The following is an 18613-nucleotide window of genomic DNA, read 5'->3' on the forward strand; positions in this document are numbered from 1 at the left end:
ACGGTGGCTGTTTTCAAACTTCCAACATGTCACTCAATGCAGAGTTGGGAAAAGATGCACAGTAGTGAACCATTATATAATATTTTCTACTATCAAATACCATTGAAGTAAACAACCCTATAGGCATGAGTAATAGTATAATATAGTAAGATAATTAGGAAGTGATATATTTTGAGCATTCACTATCTTTTAAAAACATTTTATTAAATCATAAGTTTACATAATTTAAGCTTCAACAATAACTGTGCTTAACTACCAGCTCACAAGATTTCTGAAAATTATCCTCTCTCACAAGATAGTATGGACCAGCTTTAGCATATGATTTTCAGGTGGTGACTCAAATATCTGGAGGCTGAAAGATCTACTTGTGAGGTGACTCCTTTGCTCTTGTGTCTAGCACCTGGGCTGGAGTGACTGAAGGACAGACACATTTAACTGGGACTTTATATCTGAGAACCTCCATATGACCTCTGTGGCACAGTGGTCTCAGAGTAGTGAGTTTTTGTGTGGTGGCTCTGGGACCTAAGAACAAGTACTCCAGTGAACTAGATGGAAACTGCATTGCCTCTTAGGACCTAGACTCAAAAGTCACAAATTGTCACCGTCACCATACAACACAGGTTGATCAAAAGAGTCACAGGCCCAACCAGATTCAAGAGGGGGGAACATAGGCTATGTTTTGCCAGGCACCTACTTAATGATTGAGTCATACATGGTTGTCAAGACAAATAAGATGACACTTATCAGTGAAGCAGGGCGACCCATTGGAATTTGGTGGATAAGGTAAATCAGATTCATCTGAAACTTTCTAAATTTCCTTTCTCTAATTCTTGGTGGTACCTTTTTATTTTCATAGTAGTGCCAACATTTCCAAATAAGACACCTGGCAAGGCTCTGGATTCATCATACATTGTAGTTCAATGACCTCTCCTAGATCAGGCTCTTTTTCTTTTTTCCGTTATGTCTTGGGACCTCAATAAGAGGCTGTTATGAGCAGCCATAGCAACTGTTGAGTTCTCTGAGCCTTGACCTAAAATTTAAAACCTTATGCTTGTCATTTTCTTTCTTTAAACTCTTCAATGCAACGCAAAGCACCCAGCTCACCTCATTGTCCTTATATTCTTCCTGCCCTTCAAAATGGTCTTTTGTACATATGACTCAGTCCATCAAAGCTTTACTGTCAGAGACAGCCCATTTCAGGATAACTCAGGTGGTCATTTCAGCAGCTATCCATGAACCACGGGAGACAATGCCCCTTTTTTGACGTTAATCTACTTATTACTTTGTCAAATCTGTCTGGGTCAGATATCCCATATTCCCATTTGTCTGAAGAGTTGTTACTTATAGCCATAGCTGTTAAAAACTACTGTTTTAATCAGGGTTCATTTATTCATTCAACCAAAAATTTATAAGCATCTACTATGCCAATCTTCTAGGCACTGAGAGATACAGCAATGGACAAAATAGGAAAAAAGTAAATAAAAACACTTCATTTCCTCATGGGCCTTACATTATGTTTTGGGAGACAGACTTAAACAAGATAAGTGTATAAAGCAAATAGTGAATTAGATATAGACAAATGCCAAGGGGGAAAAACAAACTGGAAAGGAGATATTTCGTACAGAGGGTGACTAGGGAAAGCCTTGTTGAAAGGTGAGATTTGACAAAAACCACGAAAGAGATAGTGGAATGAGATGGGCATGCATATGTCTGAAAGAGAGTGCTTTAGGCAGAAAAAAACAGCAAGCACAAAGGCCCTGATGTAATAGCATGGATGTCTGATAATGTTAAAACAAAAAAAAACAACACTACAAGGAAACCAAATCAGCTAGACTGGAGTGAGCAAGAAGAATAGGAGATGAGTTCAGAGAATTGAGATCCCTTTGGTACTTTTAAGGACTTTGGCTTTTACTTGAGCCAGATGAGAAGACCATGAGGATTTGAGCAGAGGTATGAATGACCTGGCTTCCATTTTAACTTAAATAGTGTTTTGAGAATAACCTGATGGAAGGATGAAAGCAGGAGGACCAGTTAAGAAGCTACTATAATAATTTGTGGGAGATAATGGGTATTGGGCCCAGGTGGCAAGTGGGTTCAGTGGCAAGTGGTTAGATTCTGGAAGTTGTAGGAACATGGAAAAGATTGATTTTAAAGACTGAACTATAAATTTTAAGATGGGTAAGAAGAAAGTGAAGGCAAGAGTATGGTGAGAAGTAGTAATAAATTCCTACGATAAAGAGATTGAAGGTGCAAGTATTTTTAGAGTTTGAGCATTTAAATAACTGAACTAAACTAATGATTTGTGAGTTGTATAATAAAAACTGAAATTAGTCACATTTATTGATAACAGTAGAATCTATCATGAAACCATAATTGTGAGTTACTGAAATAGGGGGGAAATTGAGACCATTGGAGTACACAAAGTCTAGAAATTTAGATGCCAATATGCTGGAGAAATCAGCATCTTTAATTCATATATTTAAATGAGTTATCACTCATATATTTAAATGAGTTATCACTCATATATTTAAATGAGTTATCACTCATGTATTTAAATGAGTTATCACTCATATATTTAAATGAGTTATAAGAATCACCAAGAATTACAACCGGGGTAACACTGGAAAAATGACAATAATCTAGTTGCTAAGACATTCAAGGAACAATGACCAGGGTATGGCAGATGACTGTTACAATGAAAGGTAGCAGTCAGTATGACCTGATGTACTGTCATAGCATTCTTACTTGCATATAACAGAATTCACTCTCTATCTAGTTTAAGTAGACGACAGTGATTTTTAACAGTAATTAAGAAATTCTTACCCAAAACAGTCTGTAGCCTAACCTTTCAGTCAAAAAGTTTAGAACTTCACTGCAAAGCTGGTAAACAGATTTTTTCTCCTTTTCTGTGCAAAATCATGATTCCACCTCCCATTGAGCATACTAGATACCTTCACCAACTTATTTATATGGCTTATAACTTATTTATACCGCTCATTTCTTGCATGTGTGTAATTAATAGAACCTCTGTGGCACCAAACACTGAGAATTATAGTTTTTTGCACTCTATGTTGAGAAGGTGGGATTAACATTGTGAGAAATTTACCAAATGTAAAGAGTGTGATTGAAAGATTTAGATAATCTCCAATAACAGATGTTCTTTATAGCTTCAATATAATACTCATATTGTGTTTCTTGCCTAGAGGGTACAGATTATATCTTATACAATTTTGTATCCTACCTACTCCCATGCAATATTAGAAGCTCAAATAGTTATTAAATTACTGTATAGATGAAGACATCTCTAATTTACAGTTAGAGAAACCAGTTTTCTTGTATTATGTCGTTTCTTTGTAAGTATATCATCTACCTAAAACATACATATATATATATATATATATATATATATATATATATATATATTAACCATGTTAATTAGCTTAAGCTTTTAGGAAATAATGCCAATTAACCATGGCTGCAGATTTAGCTTTGATATAGGCCAGAATGTACACTGGGAAATTTACCTAATTTATCAATTTTTTCTATTCATTCAATAAATATTTTTACATATGCATAAATGCCAGGAACTGAGCCAATACTCAAATACAGAAAAGATCAAGACAGACATGGTGCCTATCCTCATGGAACTTATATTTCAATGAGGAAATAGAATGAAATTTAGTAAAACTATTTTTAAGAAATTATACACATCATATGAAGAAATGAAGCAAGAGAATGAAATAGAGAGTTATGAAGACTTGGAAGAGAGAGACCTACAAATGCTTTACCTAGAGTAGTGGGCAAATGCTTTATTGAGAGGGTGATATTTAAACTGAGACTTAATTAAAGGTGAGAAAGAGCTGACCAACTAAGGAGCCAAAGGACAGTATTTCAGGCAGAGGGTACAGCACGTGCAAAGGCTTGGAAGACTGAGGAACTGAAAGTAGGCTGGCATGGTTAGAGCAGAGTTTGCCAGAGAAAGACTAACAGCAGATAAAGTTGGAGAAATAGGCAAATCTCTATAACCTATGTGAAACAGCTTGGATTTAACCAATGCACACATGTATCTATAGAAATCAAGAGAGTAGAATACCATGAATATAATCAGAGATTGGTAAATAAAAGAAAAGCTCTTTGAAAATATTAATTGTATCAACTTCATATTGAAGAACTTTTAATATTATTTTGATGCTTACATATGACTCTGGCCGACTGATCTATATACCTTTAGGATCTCAGATATGTGTGGGGTTTTTGTGTTAATAACAGGCAAAATTTTCTGACACATTGAACCATAATTAGTGACAGTGAATATAGCAAAATTAACTCATAAAGAACTAAGAAATATGATACTAGTATGTGACACTGAAATTAACGGTAGCATTGTTAAAAACAAATTTTCTTTACAGTATAAGCTTTAGGAAAAATCTTGAAAGAAAATAGTTTTTCTTTACTTCTTTCCACCTCAGTATCTTATATCTGCTTTTTACTTTATTGTTTCAGGAACTCCTGCTTATTTTGCCTAGACATCATTTGTTAGCCTATGCTTTTCACTAGCCTTCTGAAAATCTCCCCTCCTTACTAGTCATATATTATTCTTCACTAGTGAAATTTTAATAACTGATAACAGTTTTTAATTTTCTTTTCATATATCTTTGCTTTTAGTTGCAGAACTGACTTATAAAATAAAATGAAGGTGAAACTCCAATTCACAGAATATTTAAAAGCAAAATTTATCTGGGAAGAGTTAGAGCATAGAGTCTGGAACCAGAATGAAACATTGTTCACTGAACTTTCCCCTAGTCTCTATCATGGCACCAGACACTGACTGGTGAATGTAGGTTCCAGAGTAGACAGTTTAAAAATTATGTCCTTTAACCTCTTTTCTCAAAATGACTATTGCTGGTCTCAGTTACCATATTCCAGTTGGCTACATATATTTTTCTATTATGTAATCTAAGAATTTAATTGTGAATAAAATCATTAGTGTTACCACTATAATTGCTATAACAACCTATGATTATAACTATAATCACATTTAAAGCAACATGGTGATTATACTCATTTCCTTCAAATTTAAATGATCAGATATAAGTGAAATTAATTTTGACTTTCAGTTCTATTCTCTAACAAAATCATCATGCTTTGTTCAATGTTCTTCAGTCATTATCCTATTGGATCATATTATGGTGTGTTCTAGTTCTCCTCAATTTAAACTGAAATTATTAAATCTTCTAAAAGAATGCATATAATTCACATTATATTTTAAATTCAGTAAATTGTTACTTGATAGAAATGCAATTTACTTTTAATATACTTTATGAACCCTGGTTCATGAACTCAGATTTGTGCTTCATTGATGCTATCTGTAGTATAATCTGAGGTTATCATTAGATACTATATAAATCTGAAATCTACTAAAATGGAAATCATCTGTATGTATTAGTGACTTGTATCCATAAGATAATTACATTTTCTGTTAAACCCAATAGCTGTTACTGGAGCATTTGGAGTGCCTTGTGTCACGACATGAAAGGTCACTAAGAATGACGGTGGTGAAGCGACAAGCCCAATCCCCCTCGGGAGTGTCCAGCGAAGTTGAGGTTCTCAAGGCGCTGAAATCTTTATTTGAGCACCACAAGGCCTTGGATGAAAAGGTATAGTATTGTGAAAGGATTGTTCTAATTTTATGTCAATTATACTTCAATAAAGCTGAATTTTTTTTAAAAAACTACTGGAAAAAGGGTATAGTATTGACAAAAGATTTCAGGCTTAACTGTGCTTTTGTCATCAGCATCAAGCTCCTTGTCTTCATCCATGACTCTTACTGGCTGCTGAAGTCAGTCAGTTCAGAGGAACACATTTGAACTATAGGAAAAATCACTAAAAAAAAAAACCACGCCCTGACTATTACATGTATATTGGTATTATTCATTATTCATTCATTATTCATCATTCATTATATTATTCATAACATTTTCTTCTTTTAATACGTCTGAATCTATGGTTTATCAAGACTTCTATTACGGCACATGAGAGTCCTAGTCCAGATGGCCATTTGAAATTTAATATTGTCATTTAACCTTTCTGTTTCTCCCTCTCTCTCTCATTCTCTCCCCACCCCACCGTCTCTATCCTCCCTAATCCCTCTGAAGTGCGTGGCTATAGATGCCAACATAGGAGACTATTAACTGACAATAAAACATACCTTGAAGTGTAAATTGGAAATACTTTAACCTTTAGAGATTCATATTAGAAGCATACAGTTTTATTTTGGGGGTTTCTAATATCTTAGTTCTGAACACAGTTTTAAGAGTTTCTGCGGGTAACAGCATAAAGTATTAGTAGAAAAATCTGCTTTAGGTCTTTTTTAAAGTAACTGTAAGTTTCTCTTAGCTGTTACTCAAATAAGCTCTATGGACATCAATAAACCAATACAATGATAATATTCTTTGGATATTAGTAAGGCTTATGACATCATTTCAATTCTGTAAAATTTCAAAGAATGAATTTTTTAAAATTAATAAGGCTTTAGGATTTTGTACAGTGGGAATTGGGGCACTTCATTGTAAAGTATCTGACAAGTTCTGAGCATTAAAATCCAAACTAAGGATTATTACTCAGCTATATATAGGTTTTGAGCATACAGACACTTTTTGCTCTATTTAATATTTATATACATATATATTTTTATCATCAGTCTTTCAGATGTTCTTACAGCAGGGGATTTATGTGGAGTATGTGCATAGCATATCTATAATTCTGTCTTCTAGATTATTAAGAAGAAATTGTATCTTATTTTTAATTTTAGTATGAGAGGCAAATAGTTTATGAATAATTTTGAGTAAAACAGAAATGGATATTATATAAAAATCCCTGATGAATATAATATCAACTAATATCAAATGTCAAATAATAATTTAATATAGTTTACTTTCGTATTATATTTCATTTCTTATTACAAAACTGCATTATTAAGAATTTGCAAGACTTTACATTTATAGAATATCTATTATGTGTCAGACTCCTTGGCATATATTTAGCACACAAAGATAAATAAGACATGTTCTTTGCAAATGAGGAGTTCATAGTTCTGGAGTTCACATGTCAATAAGAGGGAGTGGTAAGAAGAGATATATACGATGTGATATGGAGTCACAGGAAAAGTTGTGACTAATTTTTCCTGAAGAAGTGATGAGAAAGTCAAGAATGTCTTCACAGAGGAGGTGAAATTTGGTCTGGGTATTAGACTGCGTAAGGACTTTTTAAGCAGAGAAGTAAACATACTGTAAGCAATATGATCAATATGTGAACTAACCCAGAGCTTTGAAAAGAACATGGCCTGTTCAGAGAAAACTTAACAGTTTTGAGTGACTTGAATGAGGGACTTGAGAATGAGTGATTTGAGATGTTCCCTAGATGTGCTCCCACATCACTTAGGTGAGGGATGCTTTTATGAAAAAATGAATAGAAGGCAATAAACAGCATTTAGGACAAATAACCTAATGGGTGTGAGTACATTTAAGAAGAAAATGGTTGTAGTACAATTTAGGATCTAAAAGTAATTTAGTATATAGATGTTCAGTGAACTTAGCATAACTAAATGAAGTATTTCATACTGTGACCCCAGGAATTGTAATAGGGTTTAGTAACTCACCAAATGTGCCCTGGACATTGGTGAGTTCGGGGCAACAGAACTGATTATCAACTAAGTAATACCTAACAGCCTGAAGGAAAAATATTATGATCTTGGGCTTTGGAGTTAGACAGACTTGGACAAGTACCTTAATTGTCTCTTAGTCTGTTTTCTCTTCTTTTGAATGAAGAGAATAATATTAATACCTACCTAATAGCATTGTCTGACACGCAAAGCTCCTAGCCAGTACTTAGCATATGGCAAATGCTCAGTAAATGTTAATGAATGTTATCGTTAATGATAAATTTCAGCATTTGACAAAAATTTCAAACTAAGTGAAGATATTGGTATCACTGTTGATTCACATGCTTATTTAAATTAACATTTCATTTAGTTATTAAGGGGTTAATATGTGCCTAAGCACCTTCATAAACAATTCCCCTAAGAATAGCTCACAGCTTCTTGTGTAGATCAGGAGAGGTAAGGAGACAGACATATGAACAAGTAATTATAATATTCTATTTTAAGTGCTATGGATATTATGCTAAAACATATGTGGAATATCAGAAGAAGATGCAATTAATCATATCGAGGGCAAGAAACTACCAACTTTACCACAGAAGGTTTAGAACACAGGAAGAGATAAATAAAATACAAAAGATTGAGCATAGCTGTGGACAGTTACAATGACTAGCAGTGTTCATTATTGATGTCCTTATTTACATATCCACTGAGTTGTAGGGTAGAATTTACACAATTATCTAAGACCAGCAGTGATTTTGACGTAAGTCTCCAACATGTTTACCAATTCTGTGGACTGGAGGAAATGAGAAGTATACATGTGTTTTTCAATCACTCAGATATCACTGAGTATTTTTTTAAAAGATATACTGGGTATGCATGGGAAATGTAACCAAAACTCATGTTACATACACTCCACATATATTCCTGTGATCTAATATCACAGTGCCCAAACTGGATTTGAACGTCTGGTCTAAGATTCCCTCACGATGCTTTCTGTTGCAGGATTGATAATTCCAAAATAAACCCCTGCCATACCTTAATTTAAATTTGAAATGTATGCTCTTCCACCCAAGTCCTTTATCCTGCAACATACTCGTCATTCTTAGGGACTTATTTTAATCCTCAGGGATAACATTTCTCTTGAAACATCTTTTTTTGGGGAAAATGTTTTTCTCTTTAATTATTTTTTCATACCACTATGAAGAAAATAAATGTGACATGAAATTAGAAATCAAAAATTCTAGATGTACATAAATATATTTGGGATGTTATACTATAGCTCTATAAATAAGCAATCAATATATCTTAAAGACTATGTGGACAATAGATTAATTGAATGTAATTGAATAGCAAAAAACTAGAAAAAGTAAAGTATATAGCCAAGACCATCAACTGTGTACTTATATTTAGGAAAAAATTAAAACTATAGTTTTTTCTTGTCTAGATAACTTCAAAAGAACACCAAATTCAACAAGAAAAATAAGGATATTATGGCATTCTGCTGGTGCTGTGCTCAGAGCAGTGCAAAAAGCTGCAAGCCTTGTCAGAAATACTATTTTTTCTTACCACTGGAGTTCCAGTTATATAGACAAGATAAAATGTTAGATTCCTTTATACTCTAGAAAGGTTACTCCTTTGGATCCTCCCTTTGTTTTTCCTTTACCAAGTTTAGCAGAGATTAGTGCAAGAGGAAGCAAATATGTTTCATTCATTTGAGTCTTACCCAAGAAATAAATACAGAGAGAATACTTCCTCCTCATATAAATGTGAATAAAGCATTCATATCATAAATGTATTAATATTTGGAACATCAATTTTTACATTTATAACATGAATTCAAAATATATTCAGCAATTGTTTTTATTTTCTTGTGAAGAGAGTTTTAGGTTCATTACTTTGTATATAATATAATTTCAAGTTGCAAATCTGTTATAAATGTATTGAGGGGTGATTTTTCATATTGTTTGAAAAGCTTGATAATTTTTACTGCTCGAAGGCTCAATATAATAAGAATATACATGCTTAACTTGTGGTAAATTTGAAACAGTTTGGAACAGTTTCTGTGATTTTCAGTTTAACAAAGAAAGGAAGACATTTAACCCGCAGTATAGCCTGGTTTCAATTGCTCCTTATGTGGCTTGCATGACTCTTTTAGGAACATCCCAATGCATCAGAATGTCTTTAAATATAGTGCCTTAACCTCTTTACTGCAGTCTAAATGTGATCTGATTATGTTGCATATGTTGAGATTAATTTATATTTAGACTGTTTCATATTGCTTTTCTCATCAACTAGGATTCTTAGATTTTTATCAGAATACCCATATTTTATAGCTGCTATTTTAGGAAGTGGACATAAAACTTTATAATCATCTCTATTAAATAACAAGGACATCTACTAAGATATTTGTTGATATCTGCATTCCACATATCAGCAATCCTCCTCATTTTCATGCCTTTGGGATGTTTGCTTTGTTTGCATCTATCCAAGCACTCATGAAAAAAGTATTCCCCAAGTCAAATCATTAAAGATTTCCTTCTAAGAAGCTCTTGTTCGGTTATGAATCAGCATTAGTTTTATGCATTTTTATGAACAATTGGATATTTGTCTAACAGCACTGGTACCTGGCAGCCCATCTGGCATACTTAAATATCATGAAGGATCCTCTGTGATTATCTTTGATATGAAATGTCCATTTATATATGTATTACTAATTCTCAGAGAATTTGAACCTAAGTATAATTAATATTAAAATTCCAGTCAGGCATTAATTCTTTCTTATTCAAGATGTATTTCAGGAGTTAAGTGTACCCAGTCACCTGAATATATTTCAGTTATCATTATACATTACTAAAATAATTGAGATTTTTTAAAATTTCTAATTAGATTCTAGATTCATAGGATATCACTTGTTTTTTTGCTAACTAGAAAATAATTTTGTAACTTCAATTTTAAAATTACTATGTATCTAGGTTTTTAGATATTTTATGTATTTATAGTCCCAGTTAAATCTTGCTAAAAAAAGAAAAAGACCATTAATTAAAATATACCATTAATAAATTACTAAAATGAATGTTCATTTAAATAATTTATTTCTATAATTAAAATGCACACGGTTATATCCCCATGGTAAATCAATGTTAATTCATAAATAATCTAAAACTCACCATGAATTCCATATTGAATTGAAGCTATAAACTTTGTTGTTTTTTTTTAAGGAAAATTAAATTGCTGTAGTCATTTATTTTAGTTTAACCAAATTTCTTTCTCTGAACTTTTCTACTTTTGACAAATTTAATATGGAGCATACCTATAGATCTGAACATATAATAACTAAAACAATTTTAGAAGTTCTAAGAAAGCAAGGATCAAAGAAACACTTCTCTGAGTTTCATTTGTGTATGAAACATTTGGAAATCATTACTTTCAAACTAAATGTGCAGTCTTTGGTTCTATAAAATATAATGGTTTAACCTTTGGTATCTGAAAAGTATTTAGGAATTCCAGAGTAGATATATACTTTCCAATCCCTCAATAACAATGTAGACCTCTAACTAATACAAAATTAATTTCATGAGCAGTGGACATTTTTCAGCTTCTAAGAATCCTTTGCTTTTAGACAAATTATTTTGTACTAAATGTCAAAGGAAAACATAGTTATTATTTTAAAGAAGTAGAAAGTTTTTTGCCTATATCTTATGCTTAATCATTGACTGTTTTTCAAATGAATTCATAATAAACTTTTGAACTTTGCCTCCACTTACTATGAATCAGAATTCAGAACAAGAGGGGTTGATCTTCAACCCCATTGTAAACTCTGTCACGAAACACTAGAAGGACTTGCTTACAAGAAAATCCCTTAATACAGTCATACTATGAAGTGACAATGTAGTCATAGTATTCCTGAGCACTTAAGGCTATATATACTTTAATACTTTTACAAATGTGACTGTCTCTGATAATGTTAATGGATTCAGCACAGTTTACTATGTATGGGATGTACATTACTGCACATATTTTGGTTTTTCTTCTAGGTAAGGGAGCGACTGAGGGTTTCTTTAGAAAGAGTCTCTGCACTGGAAGAAGAACTAGCTGCTGCTAATCAGGAGGTAACATACCAAACTTTCTCCTCTTTTGAGGTGCAATATCGCTAACCTTATATCCCTTGTGTTTCACGTCACTTTTATTAAAGCTGTCACAAAAAATAAATTACATTTGGTATATGCCACTGAACAAGACCTGTTAAAACTAGTTGCCAGAGTCATGCTTTCTGATTTCTGGTGATTCAGATCTGTCATTAAGAGATGAAAGGAGAATTAGCATGAGCTAGTGATATGAGAGCTAGTGAGGTGGGGATTTAGAAAGACTGCAGTCAGAACGCCGGGCCTTTTGAGAAGTAAAACACAGCTCCAAAACTGGAAAACACGTCAAATATCTGTTAAATTTAGAAAATGTTACAGATGAAGCATTGTTCCCATGTTTAGTGGCATCATTGAATCCACTCTTTTGCTCTCATTCATAACTCTAAGAAAGTATTTTATAATCATCCATGGGATTTAAAGAGTTGTTTTTTCCTTAGAAGATTTTACTTCTTTGGTTATTTGTCTACAAATGAACTTGGGTCATTAGATAAGATATAGATAGGTGAATAGGTGATAGATAAATAGATCTCAAATTAAATGTATATAGGGCACTAAAATAGCCCCATCTCTCTCTCTCTGTCTCTCTGCCTCTGTCTCTCTCTCCCTCTCTCAGATTATTTACAAGGCTACCTTTTTCAGGTGTTTATTCCAGGAATGCAAATGGGGGTATTATTGTTACTAAAACTATTTAGTAATAACTTCCTACTTTTAAATAATTAAGAAAGTGGGAGGCCAGTGTCATTAATTATAAGTCTTACCAAGAGATTCTTAACAAAGTAATGTTTACATTTACATTTCACACATAAACAAACACACATTTTCAACCATGCTAAAAATCTTGTTGGTACAAACTCCCTAGTTTTTTTAAATAAGCTAGGCCAATTAAACGAGCTTCTATAGGCTTTTGTTTGTCCTAGGTTCAACAATTTAAACTGAGCAATGAATTTCCCATTCTCACAGATGGTTTTGGAGTTATCACCCTTTAACACTTTTCTTTATATAATCTCTTCCATGAAGACTTCATCCATTTCTCATCCATCCAAGGTTTCAATGATGACTCTGGTGAAAAAGAAACCAAATCTATAGCTCAAAGTCCATGCTCTTTTCTGAGCTCCACAAAAGATTGTAAACATTGGTTTGGCATCTCCACAGGACTTTGCTTTGCTAATGTTTGTATAAATTGTTCTCTGACACACGTGTTCAGCAGGGGTTAATCAAGGATTAAAAACCAGCTTAGGGTTTGATAATGAAGACATGCACTAAAGGGACTGTAACCACTTATAGGGACCAATTTTTCTAGTTTACACAAAGGCACCATATGTGCTAATGGGCCTGGATCTCCACTTAATTTTTCCTTGTGTCCCCTTAGGTTCTCTATGGTACATTAATGCAGTGAAATAATCAGTCTTCTTAAAAAGAATATGAGATAACTATGTGTTCTGTTCTGAAAAGATCCAAAATGTTCTACTATACACAAAGGAAGAAGTTGCAGAGAATGCTCCCAATTTTGCACAATTACAAGTAATAATAACACATTATTATAGGACTAGGAAAAATAAATTTTGGATATAAATACCAAACTGTTATTATTAGTTGTCTTTGGTGTTTGCAAATATGTACTATATATTTCTATAGTGTTTGATTTTTTTAATAAATTTTCATTATGCTTATAAAGAAATGAAATAATAAATATATTTTAGAGTCAGATGCCATTTTCCATATTAGATTATTCTATTGATAAATTAATAATAATGATAGCTAATATTTACCGAGTGCTTTAAATCTCTAGGCTCTAGTCTAAGTGCACATATATCAGCAAAATGATACTGGAAGTTAGGTACTACTATTGTTTTACAAGTGAGCCCAGAGAGGTTATTTCTCTTAATGTACCACTGTTCTCTCCTGCTTGAAAATGTGGTTATCTTTGAATTTATCTTAGCTCTATGTATTCAGGTGATTCCAATCCATACATTTAACTATGTCCACAGTCTACCCTACATCCATTTACCCTCAGCTTTTTCTATATACATTAAAACTACTGTAGTTCAGATCTTCATTATTCTCAACTGGGATATTACAGTATGTTTTCTGCTATATAATTCTTCAGGGTGAAAACAGCTAAGCAAAGCTCCAATCATATTGATTATTTTTCATAATATTTTCAGACATGTAATATAATGTAACATATGCCATATTAATATACTACTAACATAATAATATAATTTACATATTTATATATGTTAAAATATAATGGTATCTACTACTAGACCTGTAATATACTATTGAGCACCTCTTCAGTGGTCCTAACCTAAAAATCACCCTTAATTCCTATTACCCCTGCTACTCTGAGTCATTCTAAGTTCTTGTTAAGTTATAATATTCACTGTTTTTGAAAGCAGCCAACATTCTTCCTGACTCTAAATCTTACTTATGCTAATGTCTCTCTTGGAATGTCTCCACAACCCCAATTCACCCACTGAAATCATACTTTCCCATTTAAACTCAAGTTCAGACATCACCTCTTTTATGACATGAACTCTTTTATGATTTCTTGCCAATAGTCATTGCTTCTTAGTTTAAATTGCTTAATCTCATTGCTTCAGCATTTATTATGACTGTTCAACAAGTATTAGAGTTAATTATATACCTGTCTAAGCCTAGTTCCCTGAGAAAGAGGGCTATGTCTTGCTTATTTGTGCTTATTTCACTCAGTACAGTGATATAAACCTTGTGATCAACATATATTTGTCAGATTGCATTGTATAGAGTTCATTCTACCTGGTGTTTTCACATTATTCCTTGGCTATCCCCTTAATAGATAGTTTGAACAACCTGAGGCATGCTCAATAAACAGCAATACACTGATCATATTATTAAATTAAGTTGTTTGTTATTTCAAAATATAATTATCGAGCAACTACTATGTGCAGAAAATTCTGTGAGTTCCTGACAGGAAGAAATAGAAAAAAATAAAATAATTACTAAAGCATTATGCAAATGTTTATATAATTTGCACTCCAGTGATGGAGACAAACATATAAACATATAAGTAAGATGTAATTTAGTACAGAACTAAATTAATATAAAATAGAGACCCAAACAAAGTGCAAAAGAGCAGAGAGAAAGGTATTCATTCTAGACCAAAGTATCAAAGAAGGCTTCACCCTTGAAGGAAAACAATGATTTGGCTTCAAAACTGTGGAGAAACATTTCAAGCTGAGCAAACAGTATGATTAAGGAAACCTAAAATTGCCTGTGTTAGGGATAATGGATGATATTGTATTGGTAAGAATTAGGGTATGAAAAGATATAGGAGTGTAGAGAGCTGACAGGATGCAGATCCTAGAGAACCCTGAATGCCATGCTCAGAATTTGGAATTTATACTTTATGAAACGAGAAAGCTCTGAAGGTGTAGTTTTGTTTTTGTTTTGTAGTGTTTTGTTTTTTGGTTTGGGTTTTGGTTTTGGTAAAGTGAAATCCACTGAAAGTATGTTCTTTTTTTTTTCTTTTTGTGAACTGTGGGGTTGGGTGGAGTAGAGCTGGAAAGTTGACAATCTGATATGGCTAGCTGACATAGTCATCTGATATGTGATTTTGATAATGATGCGTCAATTAAACAGACATTTATTGAGCATTTTCTGTTTGTCAGTCATTGCATTAAGTACTGGGTATAAACATATTGATAAACTAAGATATTAATAAAGCAACAATTCTCTCAAGTCTGTTATGGAAGATAAACATGGTAAAAAGTAACTTTAATAAGGAGTTATTATTTAAAGGATACAGAATTTCAGTTTGGGAAGATGTGAAAATTTCTGAAGTTGAATGGCAGTGATGGTTGCATAACAATGTGAACGTACTTATTGCCTCTTAGCTGTACAATTAAAATGGTTAAAATGGTACATTTTATATTATATACCTTTTATCACAATAAAAAGTAATTACAATACAATAAGACTAAAGTGAAAATGAAAGTACAAGCTTTAGTAGTATTACAAAGGAGAGTAATTAATTGTATGGGCATGAATGAGGAAAAGCAGATGGTGTTATAAAAATCTTCCTAGAAAATTCCTGCAATTTGCAACAACATGGATGAGGATGAACTTCGAGGGCATTAGACTAAGTGAAATAAGTTAGACAAAGAAAGACAAATACTGTATGATCTTATTTATATACAGATTCTAAAAATGTCAAACACAAAGAAACAGAGTAGATTGGTTGCCAGAAGCTGGGGTGTGGGGGAAATGGGGAGATGTTTGTCAAAGAATATAAACTTTCTGTTATAAAATGAATAAAATTAGGGGATCTGATGTACAGTATGTGCACTATAGTTAACAACACTGTATAGTATACTTGAAATTTACTAAGACAGTAGGTCATAAATGTTCTCACCACACACACACACAAATAGTAACCATGGGGATGGGGATGAACTGGGAGATTGGGATTGACATACATACACTAATATGTATAAAATAGATAACTAATAAGAACCTGCTGTATAAAAAAATTAAATTAAATTAAAAAAAACTAATGGTAACTATGTGAGGTAATAGATATGTTAGTTAACCTTATAGTGGTAATCATTTCATAATATATACATATATCAAATATTCACATTGTATACCTTAAACTTACACATGTTATTTGTCAATTATATATATCTCAATAAAGCTGGAAAAAAAATTTTAAATCTTCCTAGAGCAAAAAATTTACCTAGAATTTGAAGGGTGACTACAAAGAGCTTGTCAGCTGGAGGTGGAGGAAGAAAAGGGAAGCAGGCAGTAGTAGAGATGGGGACGAGGCTGCAGAGAAAGGCAAATCTGAGTTAGGGATGCCTAGAGCCTGGGCTTCGTCCTGTAGACAATGATGGGTCAGCAAAGGGTTTTTTAAAGGGAAGAAATATAACCAGATTTTTAAGTTTGCAGACCAGTGTATAAAATTTAAAGATGAAAAAATATATATCCTAATCAAGGTACTGTGTTTATAGTTCAGATTTGTAAAAATCACTACTGTTTCTTGAAAGAAAGGGCTAGTGTTGCAAAATACAGAACTTGCACAGAGAACTTGAACTTGAACAATCTGGCATTTCTTATGTTCTGTTAGTAGTGGGAAATATAGATATAAATGAAAGAATCAAAACAATATTGTAAATAAATATATATACATAATGGAAATTTGCTGTCATTTTATGCCTCTTTGAATAGCCCTGCAAGGGCAGATTGTATTGTTAGCACTGAATACATTTTCCAGGCCATTGTCCTAGAAAAGTGAGTCCAGATTATTTAGACAGAGAAAATACAATCAAGTCTTTATTTCTCGCAGAATATTTTTGTTACTGCTTAAAATTAGAAAACTACAAAAAATGTACAGTAAAAGGAAATAAAGAGGAATAAATAGATTACCTTCTAACAATGTGTTCTCCTTTAGCAGAAGCCCATATGCTTTTTTAATTATTTAATTAAACCAGACAAAATGAATTATTCAGAAGCTACAGTAAATATTCAATTGACAGACTAATTTTCAGTGAATACACAGCTGTACGTATTTTAAAAGCTTTTCTGCATGATTGTATTATATATAAAAAAGAGCTGGCACATTTAATTGTAGACTGAACTATATTTTTATGTTGCTTTCATTCTTTGCTTTTTTTTATTCCAACCACTGAATTTATCAACTTTCAATTTGAATTTTCTTAAGGAAATTAGCATTTCATGTTACCTCATTCCTGAAGTCTAATTTCCTAAGGAAAAATTAAAGAACTTTATGGGCAAACCAGGTATCATTCATATTCAGAAGAATATTGGATCAAGATGGTGAGGGGAGCTAGAGGCAGCAGATTCACATTTTGGGGGTTTATAGGACTACGGAATACAGCCATTGTTTTAAATACATTATGCATTTAATCATCACAACAGTCTTTTGAGTTAAGAACTAGTACTCTGTTGAATCCATGGAAATGAATGGAAATATGGAAAAGGTAAATAGATACAGGCAAAGGTGGAACCTACCCCCAAAAGCAAATAAAAGGCAGGGAAGGAGCAACGAGAGATGTTATGTGAGACTCAAGTGAGTCAAGAGTCCCTGAAGCAAAGAAATGATAGAAAGAGGGAGAGGGAGAGAGAGAGTTTTAAGTGTAGGGATTGGATGTGGTCGACAGTATTAAATGTCGCATGAAGACATGTAGGAATATGTCTACTATGAGGTGATTAGATTTACAATTAGGTCACTGAAAATGTTTGCAAAGACAGTTTTAGTAAACTATAGTGAAAGGAGAATAGCTGTGATGAAAAGAATTTGAGTCAATTAGAAGTCTAAAAATGGGAGACAGTGAGGAATACTCATTTGAGAAGTTTGGCAATGAAGGAGAGAGGAGGCTAAAAGCTAAATAATTAGGCAATATTGAAAGACGGCCTGTTGAAAATGCTTACAGCCGATGCAAAGGAAGAAGAGACAAAGGAGAAGGGATTATTGATGGACAACACGGAAGAGGATAAGCGTGATTTGGAGATCAATGGCAAGTAGTGGAACTCCTTCCTCTGAGAAATGCAGGAAGGAGAACAGAATGTGTAGTAGAGAGATGAATGAAGATTTTGATTTGGAGAGGAAAGAAGACATAGCAATTTTATCAGAGAGTCTTGCCGAGGAAATGGGTTATCTGATAAGGGAAGTGGAAATTCTCCTTACTGAGTTTAAGGAGACTAAGAATACGATAATGTAGAATATGGCAAAGAGTCAATAAGACTAAGCAAGGACATTTTAGGGTGGGATGGTAGACCCAGAGGAAGTTCTCATTACATTACCCTGGCA

General features: G+C 33.0%; 1 protein-coding gene across 10 annotated transcripts in view; it reads left to right on the plus strand.

The window, feature by feature from the left end:
* The window catches only part of PPFIA2 (PTPRF interacting protein alpha 2), a 473113-nt gene that overhangs the window by 286674 nt on the left and 167826 nt on the right, over positions 1-18613 (plus strand). For 8 of the 10 annotated variants that reach the window (XM_032644985.1, XM_032644987.1, XM_032644989.1 and 5 more), the window contains 2 exons: positions 5493-5657; positions 11695-11769. In XM_032644985.1, the coding sequence (XP_032500876.1) occupies positions 5493-5657; positions 11695-11769 (240 nt within the window). The remainder of the gene's footprint in view (positions 1-5492; positions 5658-11694; positions 11770-18613) is intronic. The other 2 variants (XM_032644995.1, XM_032644993.1) reach the window with 1 other exon arrangement.

This window comes from Phocoena sinus, chromosome 10 (assembly GCF_008692025.1).
Source record: "Phocoena sinus isolate mPhoSin1 chromosome 10, mPhoSin1.pri, whole genome shotgun sequence".
NCBI classification, from domain to species: Eukaryota; Metazoa; Chordata; class Mammalia; order Artiodactyla; family Phocoenidae; genus Phocoena; species Phocoena sinus.